General features: G+C 44.2%; 5 protein-coding genes across 5 annotated transcripts; 2 read left to right on the top strand and 3 right to left on the bottom strand.

The window, feature by feature from the left end:
* Positions 1–149: 149 nt before the first annotated feature.
* Positions 150–3515, top strand: L199_004404 (uncharacterized protein; the record flags this gene model as incomplete). The annotated part of the gene is made up of 15 exons (XM_064890131.1): positions 150–177; positions 329–454; positions 539–685; positions 744–833; positions 894–1027; positions 1099–1365; positions 1436–1572; positions 1659–1823; positions 1898–2057; positions 2119–2210; positions 2284–2440; positions 2508–2612; positions 2686–2968; positions 3044–3200; positions 3296–3515. The coding sequence occupies 15 exons, from the start codon at positions 150–152 to the stop codon at positions 3513–3515; spliced, it is 2268 nt and encodes a 755-aa protein (XP_064746203.1).
* Positions 3516–3922: 407 nt separating this feature from the next.
* L199_004403 (uncharacterized protein) lies at positions 3923–5640 on the top strand (the record flags this gene model as incomplete). Its single annotated transcript, XM_064890130.1, has 4 exons — positions 3923–4005; positions 4137–4177; positions 4358–4491; positions 4636–5640. The coding sequence occupies 4 exons, from the start codon at positions 3923–3925 to the stop codon at positions 5638–5640; spliced, it is 1263 nt and encodes a 420-aa protein (XP_064746202.1).
* Positions 5641–6077: 437 nt separating this feature from the next.
* Positions 6078–9466, bottom strand: L199_004402 (uncharacterized protein; the record flags this gene model as incomplete). The annotated part of the gene is made up of 4 exons (XM_064890129.1): positions 6078–7256; positions 7354–7566; positions 7684–7887; positions 7958–9466. 4 exons carry the CDS (start codon positions 9464–9466, stop codon positions 6078–6080), a joined length of 3105 nt encoding a protein of 1034 aa, XP_064746201.1.
* Positions 9467–10149: 683 nt separating this feature from the next.
* Positions 10150–12050, bottom strand: L199_004401 (uncharacterized protein; the record flags this gene model as incomplete). Its single annotated transcript, XM_064890128.1, has 11 exons — positions 10150–10186; positions 10266–10387; positions 10508–10570; positions 10642–10682; positions 10755–10868; positions 10937–11004; positions 11064–11120; positions 11203–11280; positions 11354–11491; positions 11596–11726; positions 11814–12050. 11 exons carry the CDS (start codon positions 12048–12050, stop codon positions 10150–10152), a joined length of 1086 nt encoding a protein of 361 aa, XP_064746200.1.
* Positions 12051–12507: 457 nt separating this feature from the next.
* L199_004400 (uncharacterized protein) lies at positions 12508–15053 on the bottom strand (the record flags this gene model as incomplete). The annotated part of the gene is made up of 15 exons (XM_064890127.1): positions 12508–12589; positions 12654–12690; positions 12748–12858; positions 12932–12957; positions 13016–13127; positions 13191–13413; positions 13485–13813; positions 13869–13936; positions 13987–14079; positions 14140–14211; positions 14277–14444; positions 14704–14715; positions 14796–14817; positions 14885–14902; positions 15020–15053. 15 exons carry the CDS (start codon positions 15051–15053, stop codon positions 12508–12510), a joined length of 1407 nt encoding a protein of 468 aa, XP_064746199.1.
* Positions 15054–15416: the final 363 nt, after the last annotated feature.

The following is a 15416-nucleotide window of genomic DNA, read 5'->3' as shown; positions in this document are numbered from 1 at the left end:
ATCCCACTCTCTCACCATCCAAACATCGCCCGTCCGTCTACAACACATGACCTCATCACCCAGCCGACATCTATCATCCTCCCATTCCTTGTTCTTTCATCTCATACCTATATCCTTAGTCACATTCTCGCGTTCTTTTGGACACCACCATGCCCCTCAAAGACCTCCTCAAGAAACGTGAGTACCATTGCAATGGTTCATATTGTCTGGATTGCCAAAAACTGGTCGCACGACACCGATATTCTCGGGTTGACCCGCCCGGTCCTCCTTGAAACTCACTATCCACTGACAACGTACTGTCCGTTGACTCTTCCATGCGATCATATAGGTTTCACCTCGGCGATACAATCGATACCTCCCCCAGCATGGAAAATCCTAATTACAGATGATCACTCGCAAGCTCTGTTGGATAGTGTGTACAACAACTTCGATATCCTCCAGCAGAATGTTACCTGTTAGTTGAGCATATGGTTGGCGACCTTATGGTCAGCCACTTGTCATATAACAAGCTGATCTCGTGTGCGTGCTTGTCGTATAGCCGTCGAACCATTACATTCACCCCGACCACCCATGTCAGTAGACGCCATATACCTCTTGACCCCAACTTCACAGAATGTAGACCGGATATTAGCGGATTTCAGCGGAAGGAGGACGTATAAATCTGCTCATTTATATTTCATAGATGGTAAGCTAATTTTACTTCATGTGGAGTGTGAGCTGCAGCTTACAGAGTAACATGATAGGTATCGACGATAGATTGGCTCAGAAACTTACAGATGGATTACAAGGCGGTATTTTGCAAGCCTTTGTAGAGCTGTATTGCAATGTATGGGGTAAGCTGGCCTTTCTATCCAAGGGTATGATCTGAATTAGCTGATTTTGTCTCCTTACAGCTATTGAGGATAGAGTCTTCTCGCTGAAAAATCCGGGATCATTCTTTACGATGTTCGGACCATTAGGAGGAGCGGCGTCAGCGGATTTAGCAGTAGAAGCGTTTGAGGATGACGTTAAAGTAGCTGGGAGATCTGTAAGCTTAGTGTGCGATGCCAACATTGCGACAGACATAAGCTTACATTGATTTTGATCTTGGTTCACTAGATCCTGAATTTTCTAGCAACAATAGACGAGTCCCCCTATATACGATATTATCAACCTCATCATCATCCACCTTTAGGACCTCTGGCAGCTCAAGCACAAGCTTCGGCACCTGTTCAACAGCAAGCGCCTCAGTCGCTTAGATGGAGATCAGCAATGGGAGGTGGACCCAAAACACCTGAGATAGTTGGAGAACATCTGAGTAAGAAGATTGCAAATCAGCTGCAGCTGGATTTGGACGAATACCTGCAGAATAATCCGGAGTTTCCTGTATGTTCAGCTGGGAAATAATCTGCTTCTATTTACCAGAACGAAGCTGATGGACGATGTCCCGACATAGCCTGCGAGTGGCAGACCCAAAGGAGTTCTGTTCGTAGTGGACCGATCGATGGATCCCGCTGCACCGCTGTTACATGAGTTCTGGTATCAGGCTATGGCGAATGATCTCTTGAAGATAGAAGATGGAGTTCGATACAAGTGAGCTATGCAACCAGCCGCTGTCTTCCAAGGGTCTTCCATGGCTAATGCATCTGTTCGTGTGACTGACATCCCTCTGTCCTTAGATACACTTATACCAATACGATAGGGGGAAAGGAAGAAAAAGTTGCTGAGCTCACTGAAGCCGATCCGGTGTGGTGTTCTGTCCGACACCTGCATATGAAAGATGCCATTGATACACTCATGACGGACTTTGGAAAATTCGCACAGGAGAATGCAGGATTCGGAGGGTAAGTGCCCAGTGCTTTATATAGCTTCAGTTGCTTCAATAGGGATGTAGTAAGCTGATTGATTGAAAATCTAGTGGTGGTAACGTCAATGTGAACGATCTCAAAGATATGCTGGCCTCCTTGCCACAATTCCAAACTCAGCGTGAACAATTCTCGTTACATCTTGATATGGCTCAGGAGTGCATGTCGATCTTCGAGAAGAAGAAATTATCCCTTGTTGCCAACGTAGAACAGGTAAGCTGCATAATGCGGTCTTAACAGTTCAATCTCAGCTCATATATACGTGTTTGCATAGTGCTGTGCGACAGGATATACCTCAGAGGGTAAAACCCCCAAGACTATAGTGGAAGAGATGGTACCTCTGCTAGATGATCGTGTAAACATAACGTGAGTGAGACAGATGCGCTTCATTCTATCTTCCCTTTCATCAAGTGGTGGCTGATATCGAGTTCGCGTATAGATCACTGGACAAAGTCCGCATTATGGCTCTGTATATCCTTTTCAGAGATGGGGTAGCAGATGAAGATCGAAGGCGATTATACCAACATGCTAGATTGTCAATATCGGAACAGGATATGGTTAATAATATGATCCACCTGGGGGTGAAAATTATCAAAGTGAGCTAATCCCTTGCTTCTGATGACATTGCACAGGTAGCTGACATGTATGTTGTATGACCATTAGGATTCGAGTCGATCGAACAAATCTAGGATCAAGCAGAAACCGTCTAATCAGGAAGGTGAATATGAGTTATCGAGGTATAAACCTATTGTGCAGATGGTTCTGGAGGTGAGCACAGAGCCCGCTTCCATTGAAGTCTGCAATACAAAGCTTACGGGCGATCCCTCATTTGTTGTTGTAGGACCAATCGTCGTCAAGACTCGATCAATCAAACTTCCCATACATCCGCGATGCCCCCGTCGACGCTACGACTTCGTTACGAGGAGGTAACACCTTGGCAGCCCCTTCACAATCTGGATCTTTGAGGTCTGCCAGGCCGACATGGCACAAAGCTCCTTCGGCTCGGATGAACAACACGGAGGGAAAACAGAGGATCATAATTTTCATTGCCGGAGGAATGACTTACAGTGAGATGAGGTGCGCTTATACAGTTGGAAGAGCATTAGGAAAAGATGTCTATATTGGTGAGTGTGAATCTCGGATGGGTTACTTGGCTCAATAATCAAGCGGACACTTATTTGTGCAATACCTACTACCAGGCTCAACACACGTCTTGACTCCTGAGATCTTCACGCAGCAGATGAGAGCATTGGGAAGAGGAGGTATAGGTGCGAACCCACCTGGAGGAATCCAGCCTCATCCTCAGGGACCTAGTAGACCACATCGATCACCTGGTCAACCTACATCTTACCAGAAGTGAGTGTTGCGTTTGATTAAGGATCAGCTCTGTCGATCTACACTCAATGTCTCTGTCTTGGTATTGAAACTGATCGTACGTTGGTCATTCGTAGTATCCTAGATTTCAGACATTGGACCGTCCCCGTCGGACCACCCGTAATACCGCCTCCTCAACCACAGATCCAAAATCAGCACCTGCAACAACCCAAATTACAGCATCAATCTTCCTATGCGAGCTCACTGAACGATTCGATGAGTAATCTGAGTATGAGTAGTGGGAAGGATGGGGTGGAGAAGAAGAAGAAGAAGAAATTATTCGGTATGAAGATATAAAATGCATAGAGGACGAGAGTGAGGTTGTAATGTATATATCGAGTAGAGGATCATGTATATCTCGTATGATGGTATGATGAAGAGGTCACGCCCGTCAGGATAGGATAGGGCAGTTCATGCATCGTCATGTTGACTTGGAATTGAGATGAAAAATCGGAACTCCGACGGTGTCATCGAATGAACCAGGCACAGAGCCATTTAAGTGAACCACCGCAACGATCACCTCCACGATACATGATAAGTTACAGCCCAGAGATATCATATCCCTGTACTACCTATCGCATATAGCTGTCAGACAGAACCACCTCGAGCGACTCCAACAGATCAGCAACTCCCACCTCCCAGTTGCATTTGCAGACCATCAGGTATCAGAGACCGAGATAACGTCACGACACGACACGTTTTTCATGTCGCCTTCACCCAAACCCAAGAACGAGCCCGAGGTGATGATGGGACATTCACCCACTCCCACGGTATCAGAATTAGATATGTGAGTTAGATCTCGTGTCAATGAACGTCATATCTATGACAGCACACAGCACGAGCTCTCGGTATTGAAATCTCGAGGAGAAGGGATATTGAAATGCTGCTGACACTGTGTTGGAACTTGGTCGTATGTAGGGAAGCAGCTCTATTGAGAAGTGTTATCGATGTTAGACCAAGTAAGTAACTTCTCCTGCCTTGTCTCGTTCTATCTCTCTTTCATGTCATATACAATGCAATATGACTACGATACCTTAAAGAAACGAACACACTGGCTGTCATCTGGTGATGACGATGTTCAAAAAGAGTCTGCCTGCTGATATATATTCTACCTTACTCTTCGTTCTTCACCACCCCAGTCGGTCGTCATAAGCACATACTCATCATTCAACTTCAATCGTCCATGCATAAACGTACGGGATTATGGATCCCTATTGAAGAGCTTTGGGATCGGTTAGGAGGTCTGTATAACCTTGAGATGCTGGATGAGATGGTGAGTTGAATGTTTGCGTCTCATCTCATCCAATGGGGTTCATCGTACCTCTCTCTGATACACTTTCTCCCCCTCTGCGTAGATTCATACTTCATTCATGCCTTGATGAACTAGCACATATTTACTGATATACTTTATATCCAGTCCTCAAGCTCATCCACCTCATTACCATCTTCACCACCCCTCTTATCCCCTTTACTACCCAAATCGCCTAAAGCCAACTCTGATCGATCTTCTTTATCTCCTTTATCGGACATATCAATAACCTCACCTCGTAAATCCAAACCCACCAAGAGGGGTAGACCCTCCACGGGAAGAAGAAAATCATCATCTACAGAATTACCCAAAGAGAAAGGGACAAAATCAAAGTCGGCAAAAGTGATTAATTCTGAACATTTTAAAGAAAGTTTTGATCTACCTTATTTCAAGGGGAAAGGTCGACGTGGTTCACATGCGAATGCGAATAAAGCTGTAAAAGATGATGAAGATGAGGATGATCAAGAGAGTGATAAGGAGGACGAAGAAGAACAAGGGGGAAAAGAAGGGGAAAGGAATGAGGAAGATGGAGGGGAAGGGGAAGAAGACGGTAGAAGGGATTCGGATGATAATTGGGAGAAAATGATTTATCCCCGTGCGGAAGATCCTGGTAAAGATGAGAAGTGGGGTGCAGATGGTCCGACTAAATCAGAGGGAAAGGAGGAGGAGGAGGAGGAGGAGGATCAGGATGAAGGTGATGGTGACGAGCAAGGAGAAGAGGAAGAGCCTCAAGACGAAGAAGAAGATGGTGAACCAGAGGAAGAAGAACAAGAACAAGAGGAAGAAGAAGAGAAGGAAGAAGAAGTCTCCTCTCCCGTTAAGAGAAAACCAGGTAGACCGCCTAAGAATGCCAACAAATCTAAAGATACATCAACACCTGTGTCTGCATCTGCATCTAGATCTAGGAGAGATAGTGTGAGTACTCGCCGACGGACGAATAGGGGTAAGAAGGATGAGAGTGAGAGTGAGGAGGAGTATAGGGGGAAGAGGAAAAGGGATGAAGGGGAGGGTGAGAATGTGAGTTTGAGTTTGAGTTTGAATCAACCTCGGGGTCAAGAGTGTCAATTTTTGGAGAAGGGGCGTTCTGATGATGTATTTATTGTTCATGGATAGAAACGGCGTAAGAGAAGATAAGTGATTCGTCTTCATTCACATAATTACAAGTAACTGATAAGATAGATATGGTGGACGGAAAAGATTAAGCGAGGACAGGAAGTCAACAGACATGGAGTCAATTGTACAGCGGTTGTAGATTCTTCATATGTTTAATGGTATCAGTATCATCACATCCAATATGGATAAAGCAGTAAACACCAAAAATACTGTAGTAGTGATCCACAATCTAAAATCATGGCGTGATCTGATAAGACTCCAATTTACATACGTTCATGGTGTACAAGAAAGGTAGTAAGCAATGTAGTAATCCACAAGCTGAACACATCGTTCGGCATGCAATAGCTATATTCAATAGAGATTGCAGAAGGTTTTGCTATGACTCATACAACATTTTCGACAGTGGGAAGGTAACAACATTGATGGATACTAGAGATTTACCTCATTCCTAATCTAGGTTCAGCGGTAGAAGGTCTTTTCCTAATCCCTCTTCTTGTGTTAGAGCTGCCAGGTAAAGAACCTAAAGTATCGTGAGATGACTGGTTGTGGTATTGATTATGGATGAGGATTGGTTTTGAACGTGAAGTTATACTTGATGATCTCTTTAACAAACTCTGGCCACTCATCATTGTAGTTGTGGAAGTAGTTCGCGAAGGTGATGTAGGTTGTAAGAATGGATGTCCCTGTTGTGGTTGAGGCTGAGATAACCGATTTGGTCTTAATGAAGATATCCCTTTATTAGTTTGTTGAAGTGGTAGTGAAATTGAAGTTTGATTATTATTGTTTAAAGGAACTAACAGTCCCGACATCCCCATACTAGTAGGAGTGATGATTGAAGTCGGAGTGGAAGGTTTTATCGTAGTGTTAGATAAGATTGGAACAGGATGTAATTCAGTTATATTCACGGGTGGAGTAAAAGGTCTAGATCTTGAAAATAAACTTGTGGATCTCTTTCGATTCTTCTTCTTCTCCTCTGCACTCGGAGTTAGACCATTTTCTTGATCCGGAGCATTATCGAAAATCGTATTGGCCCCAGTGAGTGTTTTGGATCTGGATCCGAGAGTAGATCTACCAAATGTTGCAGGCTTAGTACCGAATTTATGTATACCCATACCCATACCACTTGAGCTGGGTTTCCCACTACTGCTGTTGGGAGTAGGCGATTTATCGAATGCAATATCATGGTTGAATTGATGAGTTGGAGTGGCAGTCGTAGTCGTGGTTATACCTGCTACTGCCTTTGCGATCGCGCCGATGGTCCGACTCACAGATCTGGAATGGCCATGCGCATGAGTATGGGTGTGTGAGGGTGTCACGTTTTTTGACGTTACTGCTCCAATCACGGGAACATGAGATTGAGTTTGAGATCGTTTCCTATGCTGTAATGGGGGTATTTCAGACTTCGCCGTAGTAGTAGGAATACTCTCTTTCTCTGAAGTAGCTACAGCTGTTGCAGGTGCAGGAGCAGGTGGTTTACCAATATGTGGAGGTCTGATCTTCTCACTCATCATATTACTTGCCAAAGTCTTCTTGAACAGATTCAACAGGCTAGTTTTCAGTGCTCGGTCGGGGTTGAAAAAGTTTGGCGAAACGTACAACCCTAATGGTACGATTATCTATTCACACAACAGTCCATAGTCAGTACTGCACATGAAGGGTTGATGGGATTTTCCGTACGAAGACGGCGTGCGCGAGCTGTTTGGTATCACTTACTCTTTCATTTGCTATTTGTTCACGTGATTTGGGTGATATTTTGTTCTGAACTAGATATTCAAACTTCCATTCTGCTTTACCCCTTTCTTCTTGTCCGCAAACCGAGTAAACACCAGGTTCCTTTATTTGTAATGTTGCTGAACGAGATAGGAAATCGTATTTCTCGTCGTTGTTGATTGTCAATCTGCGCAGTACGGGAAGTCCCTCCAATGCCTATGTTCGAATATACAAGGTAAACAAGTGAGTGACGTGCGCCATGACTATCATAACCGACAAGCAAGAAGGGGCGAAGAATGGCACAGTCTATGTACAATCCCTTGTCACACTTACAGCATGATGGAAAGACCATTTGTCTCTCTCTTTAGGATCCATACCGAATTCCCAACAGCCAGACTGTTGAAAACATTCTGGTCTAGTTGGCGATTCACACCACAAGGCAGCTTCCTTCAAGGCTTTCTCCTCACGTTCACGGAAAACATTAGGTTTGATCGATCGAATGAATTTTAACGAAGATCGATTTTCACGACACCCTTCCTATCAATCGTCTTATGGTTAGATTCAAGTCGAAGAATGACGATGTTGATCATGAACGACTGATACTTACTTGATCAACCCAAAGTTGAATAGTCATACTTTTATCAACATCCTTCAGAGCCAATTCGACAGGATCACCTTCCTGCTCCTGGCTTCGTCGCGGTCCATCTGCCTTCCATGAGACCTCATCCACTTCCAACTGCTGGTAGGTATGCTGATTTCGATGAAGTATTGGCAGAGCAGGTAATTCTTTATCGCCCGAAATGACTCTTGCTCTGCCCTTGCTGCTGTAGGTGGCGGTTTTATTCTTTGGTGTGGGACTATCATCAACTTGATCATGATCAACGCTCAACAGCAATTGAGATACATCGTCTCTTGCTGTGCATAGAGGAATGACGATCGTGTCTGAAAATGGTGAGTTGTCAAATTCCAAAGAATTCTGGTCTTCTTTACCGAATTGCACAATAGAGCTGGGGTTGAACGTTGTTGTTGTCGTTGGTGGCGGTATATAGCTTGATGCCGATAGAAATTTATCATTGCTCGTAGTCATTGTCATTGACGGCTCGTTATCAAAGGAGATATTCAATGTCGAAGGTGTATTAATCAAAGTCAAATCAATCGTACTATTTGAAGAACCAAAAGAAGCAAAGAAACTATCTTTTCTATCTTGTGATATTCCTCCCACGCCGCATTCTTCATCTTCATAAGCTGAAAGAGTAAAACTCCAGTTATCCAATTCTTCTTCCAACCCATCGCGTTTCAAATCGCCATTCGAATCTATTGATGGTTCTGCATTGCTGGAATTATGACCTAACGTATTGATACTTCTCGAACTATCTTCCCTATCCACTCTACCAGGTCTTCTCGTGATTTGTCTAGTTGTACATTCTTTAGGTATTTCGTCCAACCAAATTTGATTTCGTCCCTTTTCACTGAATATATCTTCTTTGAAATCTATCATGATTGGTGAAGGTATATCATATTTCAATTTCAACGACAGATTATTATTCGTGGGTGTTGAAGATTGTAATTCTGTTGTACAATCTGCTCCATTCTCGTCACAGTTGAAATTGGTAGTATTGCTAATTTTACGTTTCTTATTTGGACTTGATGTTTCTGATTCCGCCGATTCGTCTTTTCCTTCACCCTCGAAACAGCTTAATATAGGTGAATAAGGTACATCTATTCCATACTTCCTTAACCTAGCGTCATGAGCCAGTCTCCCAAATTCACCCCTCGAATCAAAGATCAACGGGAGCTTATCATCACCCTCAACCGATTTCCTCCTTCTGCCGGTCCTAGATGATTCCAATACTTCGAATAAGGTTCGGATCTGAGTATCAGGTGAAGAGAGGATGATCAGTTCTAAAGGCGCGAATTCGTATTCCTGAGGAAGTGAGGCAATTATGTCGCTCAAAAGAGAGGCAGTTTGAATTTTAGTTGTTATAGGCGAAGTTTGGTTGATCGCGGGAATCTTGACGGGTGAAGGTGCGATACGACGTAACCTTGCGGAAGAAGGGGATGAAGAAGGTAATTTACTTCGTGATGAAGATGAGGATGAGGATGGTGGAGTGGGCATCTTGTATGAATCCAATTCAAGTTATGTTAGATCAGTTGTAGGTTCGATATAAGTGGTACAGTACTATCAGTAATAGTCTTGATGGTATTACTGCTTTCTAGTGAAGGCCAGTGTGACCGATAGTAACGAAGAATGAATAACAGCTAGTTAGTCACCATACCATACCATACCATACCATGCATGCATGTGGTGAGCGGTTCACTCTGGACCACAACCCAGACCATCATAGTCTATTTCAGAATCGAAACATCACCAACCTAGGTTGATAACGCGATACCTTGACTATATCTCTATCAGTTTCATCCGCGCCGCCCAACCGCCAACATACCGATATCGTATAATTAATGGCGTCCAATCTTTACGCTAATCAAGTTAATGTGAGTACACCAAGACCATCAGTATAAGCATTCTCTGAGGTACGGTTAGTAATGGTTTCCTTGTTTATAGATTTACATACAAGCATGATCGATGAAACGCATATATCTGTATTGATGATGAAACTTATTAAAACAGCTCGAGAAATATTTGAATGGACAAGTATACGTTAGAAAGTGAGACGCCGTGATTGGGTGCCTGTTCGACTGAATGCAAGTCTCGATTAAATCCGAGACAAGACATTGTACTGTGTGAGCTATGATCGGTTTGAACGGATACTCGTGTTGCCTCGGTCGGTTCATGTTCGATCATGAAGGTGCCATCAACGCGATCAAGCCCAGCTCTCTGTTTGGTAAGAAAAGTGACTATTAGGGTAAGCCAAGACTAGGGACAATACCATTGTCATGGTGGTGGTTCAACGTACCGTCTCACTTGATCACCCACCAGCATCTCACCATAGTCTTCTTGTTTGCCAAATCGCTTCTCCGCTTCGTCTTTCAGCGTGGGGATAGGAGAAAGATTGAAATCGGGAGTAAGGTGCCAGAACTAACATGAGAGGTCGTAAACTTGATTAGCTCAGAAACCAAGAATTGAGTTGAACGAGATAAACTAGTATACTGAATCGATAGGATATCTCGATTGTATCCTTTATCATGGGACACTCACAAAGGTCGATGATATTCGTATCAGAGGTCTTTGAGGGAACTCTACTTTCCTCTTGGCAATAGTCTGAAATCCACATATATCTGATCAGTTTCCATAGTTAGAGCGGGAATGGGACCAAATACCGTTGGACGTACATCCATGGTCGCTTGGGTGCAGACTACCTCGTGATAACCAGCTGAACCACCAAGATACTTGTCAGCGAGCTCTTCACCAAATCATACTGCATGATGACCGACACTCAGCTCACCTTTGATCAAACCTCCAGTCAACCATTCGATCTGTTTTCCAGCTTGTACCAACAGACATCCAGGTGGGATTTTCACTTGTATCTTCTTACCGGAATTCCTTGCCCATATATGTACTGTATCAAGTTAAAGTACATTTCCTTCAGCACGAGCCCTGCACGCTCACATGTTGATCCCTACTTACATCCGGGATACCGCGATTGACCATGTATAGTCAAGAAGTTCAAATCGGTGTGAAACCCTGCATATATGCTGTTTTGAGTAAGTATTGCTTTTCGGATGCGTGGTATTGCACGCAGTCGCACACGTACGTATTGAGTTCACCATATTTCACTAAATCCGTTGCAGTAGGTGCGAGAAGATGTGAGCTAGCATATGGAAGCAGAAATATAACCATAAAATGGTCAGTGCAGTGATCTGAAACAGTGGAATTAGAGATCATCAGCTCACCCATATTTACCAGCATCTGTAAACGTATTTACATCCAACCCCAATCCAGAAGCTACCATCTTAGCTACACCTTCGACACTATGGATGTTATCGTATCATTGATCATGATTCTGTCCCTAACGAAGAGGGTTATGGGACAGTCATCACTTACGCTTGTTTCATAAATCCACCCCATTCGTTCACACCCTCTTCCCATGTATCCTTGAATTTTTCGGGGACGACATTCGGCGCTTCGAGTACAGGAAAATGTGAGGTGTAAGGGGGTTTCTCGGACATACGGTGAAAAAATCTACATCCCAAGAACGAAAATAATCATCAGCACAAGGACATGATCGATACAAGAGAGCCGTGTCGTTATTGCCAGAATGTCAAACGGATATACTCTATACTCACCTACATTTCGGATCAGCACCATGACTACCCAGATCCACTGGTCTCTCAGCTTCGTCAAGAGATGATATGATATTTTGACAATTCTCATCGGAAGCACACTTGGGTTTTTCGGTATTTTCCAATGTTACTCCCTAATTAAGCCAATTTATCAAAGATGATCACAATTTAGCAAAAAAACATCCTATGAAGTAGAAGAAGGAGAGAAGAACAGAACTCACAACTTGAAATCCAACTTCTGGCCTTTCATCTCTCTTCAGCTCCCTTTCACCTTGCTCAAAATAGTCTTCGAACAAGTCCAGAAATCTATCATTCGCTTCCTTGGTTGCTCTTTCATCTCTCACAACCAATGCTCCGGTGAGAATGAGCGATTCGGCTGCTTTCTGACATTCGGATTTTGATTCGGCGGATAGAGGGTCAAGGAGGAAAGGAGCGAGAGAAACTGTTGAGATTTCCATTATTTCTCGCTTGTCAAGCTCAAATGAACGATAGGGATACAAGTGATGGTGGTGAGTATGAGGTTACAGCTATCATATGAGCATCATAATAGGGGTTGAATGCCTTGCACAGAGTCCGAAATGGTAGCACAATAACTTTGTTATCTTTGATCATGATCACAAACAACCTCCACCTTCGCGTCGCTACTCACGCACTCTTCCGATCTTACCAACCATATATCACACCTATTTAGGTGATTACAAACATCCCATTCAATGCGACAACCAAACCACAAGACTATTCGCAATGTATTCATGATGGAGTATATAAGAGTATGAGAGTAAGAAAATCTATTTCAATAAAGATGGACCAAAAAAGAGCGAGCGCAAAATATTTATTTTATGGAGTATATGATGATGGGTAGCAATTATCTGTAAGAGTTAGAAGGCATATCCAAGTGTGACTAGGGAGGCGACCTTATAATCTGTCTCCGGTACCGATGGTGGTGACCTTGAAACCGATATCGGTAAGGGCTTTTCTGTCAAGAATAAGTCGACCGCTGCGAAGATTCAGTCATATCAGTACCATCTCATATGTGCTTTATGTCAACCAGAGTTACTCACTCGAAGACGAAAGCAGGTCGAGGACAGTTGTCATAGACTAGGGCATGGACATGTCATCAGCAGATATTATACTGTCGAGGTTGTGGGTACTCACTCTTTTGCCAGTCGAGCTTCTTGAATTCATCCCATTCGGTACAGACGACAATGGCTTCAGCGTTGTGACAAGCCTCCTCAACGGATTGAGAGATGGTGACGTGGGGCTTGACTGATGGAGGGAAGAGGATATTAATCAGTACAAACAATCTCAAGCGGTATTCTACCTATGATGCTCAACTCACTGGGTTCAGCAGGGATGTCTCCGTAGCTATCAGTTCATAAGGTCAGCATTTGTTGGGTATGCCATGCAATAGAAAACAACTCACTCAGTCAAATCGAGCCAGATTTGGTCCTTGCTTACTTGAGGGTCGTAGATGTTGATTCTAGCCTTTTCGTTCAAGAAGTGGTTGGCAAGGGTGATAGCGGGGGATTCTCGAGCTGCACATTTGAACCAGATCAGCACGTTGCATCGACTTGAGTACGGTAGGGAGATATACTGACTATCACCAGTGTCCTTCTTGAAAGCCCAACCAAGGATGGCGATCTTCTTTCCAGTGATGGTGTTGAACAAAGTGTCAACAACCTTGTTGGCGAATCGAGATTTTTGGTATTCATTCATCTCAACAACGGCTCTCCAGTACTTGGCAACCTCGGGTAAATGAAGAGACTCGGAAAGGTAGACCAAGTTGAGGATATCTTTTTGGAAACAAGATCCACCGAAACCCTAATATAGCAGTTTCATCATTCAGCATTGTTCGCCACTTCCAAGTTTGTGGAGGTAGATATTGTACTCACAACTGAAGCTTTCAGGAACTTAGAACCCATTCTGGTATCTTTACCAACGGCATAAGCGACTTCGTCGATGTTGGCACCGGTAGCTTCACAGATAGCTGAAAGGGCGTTGACGGATGAGATTCTTTGCGCCAACATAGCGTTGGCAGCAAGTTTGGAAAGCTCGGAAGACCAAAGACCGACAGTGAGAATTCGTTCTCTTGGAACCCAGTTGGCGTAAACTTGGGTAAGAGCTTCACAAGCGTCTTTACCTTGTTGAGTTTGGAGGGAACCGATCAACACTCTGTCGGGAGCGAAAAGATCTTCAATAGCGGTACCTTCGGCCAAGAACTCTAAAATCCCATTGTCAGCAGTCTGCTCGATTCAGACAAGCCACAAGGGACATACCAGGGTTAGAAAGAATATCGAAAGAGCATCCAGGCTTGGAGTTAGCTTCGAGGATAGTTCGCATGGCACTGCAAGGTTGTCAGCTGATACAGCGAGCATAACGGGGATCTATGCTCACTCGGCAGTTCTACAGGGGACAGTAGACTTCTCGACAACGATCTTGGAGGATTTGGCGACTTCAGCGATTCGTCGGGTAGCAAGTTGGAGGAATCTGCAAGACAACAGTGGTGCATCAGTCTCTGCGCGTCGGAGAGGACGATGATTTACTCACTTCAAGTCAGCGGCGAAACCAGCACCGATACCAGACTTCTTGGTTGGAGTGTTAACGGAGACGAAGATGAGGCTATCGAAGGTTCATCCCGTCAGTGCATGGACCGATCAGCAGTGAGGTAGGTATAGGTGACTTACTCAGCTTCCTCGATTCCCTTGTCGACATCGGTGGAAAAGAACAAGTTCTTTCCTCTGGCAGCCTTGACGACTTCATCGAGACCTGGCTCATAGATGGGAAGTTCATCAGAGTTCCAAGCGTCGATTCGTTGTTGGTTGAGATCGACGATGGTGACTTGGATGTGGGGACTAGACAAGAAGGTGTAGCGGGTCAGTGCGTGTTACGCGTGTACATGCAAAGGAATACTGAGAGAGTGGCTGAGGAAGATATGCTTGTTATGAGACAAGATATGCGAGGGGAGATACGCGTTGTTTCACCATTTGATGAGGTGAGAGAGTAAAACGTGGAGGTTTCATCTCGGAGGAAGGTGATGATAAGGAGAGAAGCTGGTCCACAGGTTTGAAAAGGGACTTGAAAAGTGAGAAGTGAAGAAGAGATGATACTCACCATTTCAAAGCACTATAGACACGATGGTGGAACAGGAAACACGTTAGTCGCTCAAGCAAAAGACGCGTAAGATAATAGGAAAAGTCGCGTACATGACAGCACAGGTGGGACCACCTTAAAAATGTCGCCGTCAGCTTCTTTACCTTCATTGGTCATGTATCTGTGAATGAGAGGGACTTACCGACATAACCAGCACCGACTTCAGTCAAAAATGAGTAGAGAACATCAGCAATTGACCTTTACTCTCGTTATCATGGTAAAAGCGCAGCAGACGATACCGTCCGTGCGGTTCGTGACTAGGAGACGAGCGACTCACTACAACAAATTTTCTTGACTTGGATGGGAGCCATCTTGAAAGAGAGCGACAAGAGGGGTATGTATGAGATGAAAAGAGAGTAATAGGTTAGTTTTCAGAGGGAAAGAGATTGAAGGAAGAGAAGAAGAAAAGGATGAAGGATAGTATCATCTAACTAAGTGTGGTGTATGGTGTACGGTGGGGATCATTCCAGGGTAGTAGCAGTAGCGCGAAAAAGAGAGAAACAGATAGATAGATTCGCGTGGCAGCCTCACACGTACCAGTGCCGTTTCCGATTATCTCCTCCTTTCAGGGTAAATCAATTTAACCTCAAAACCCTCCTTTCGCTCTAACCGCAAACCACAAGAAACGTGGGAGGGAGATCAGACAGAAGCAGGTCCAGGCGTGCATCACAGCT

This window comes from Kwoniella botswanensis, chromosome 1 (genome assembly GCF_036426115.1).
Source record: "Kwoniella botswanensis chromosome 1, complete sequence".
Classification (NCBI taxonomy): domain Eukaryota; kingdom Fungi; phylum Basidiomycota; class Tremellomycetes; order Tremellales; family Cryptococcaceae; genus Kwoniella; species Kwoniella botswanensis.
The sequence above is the reverse complement of the archived record's forward strand: the minus strand, read 5'-3'. Positions and strand labels throughout refer to the sequence as shown.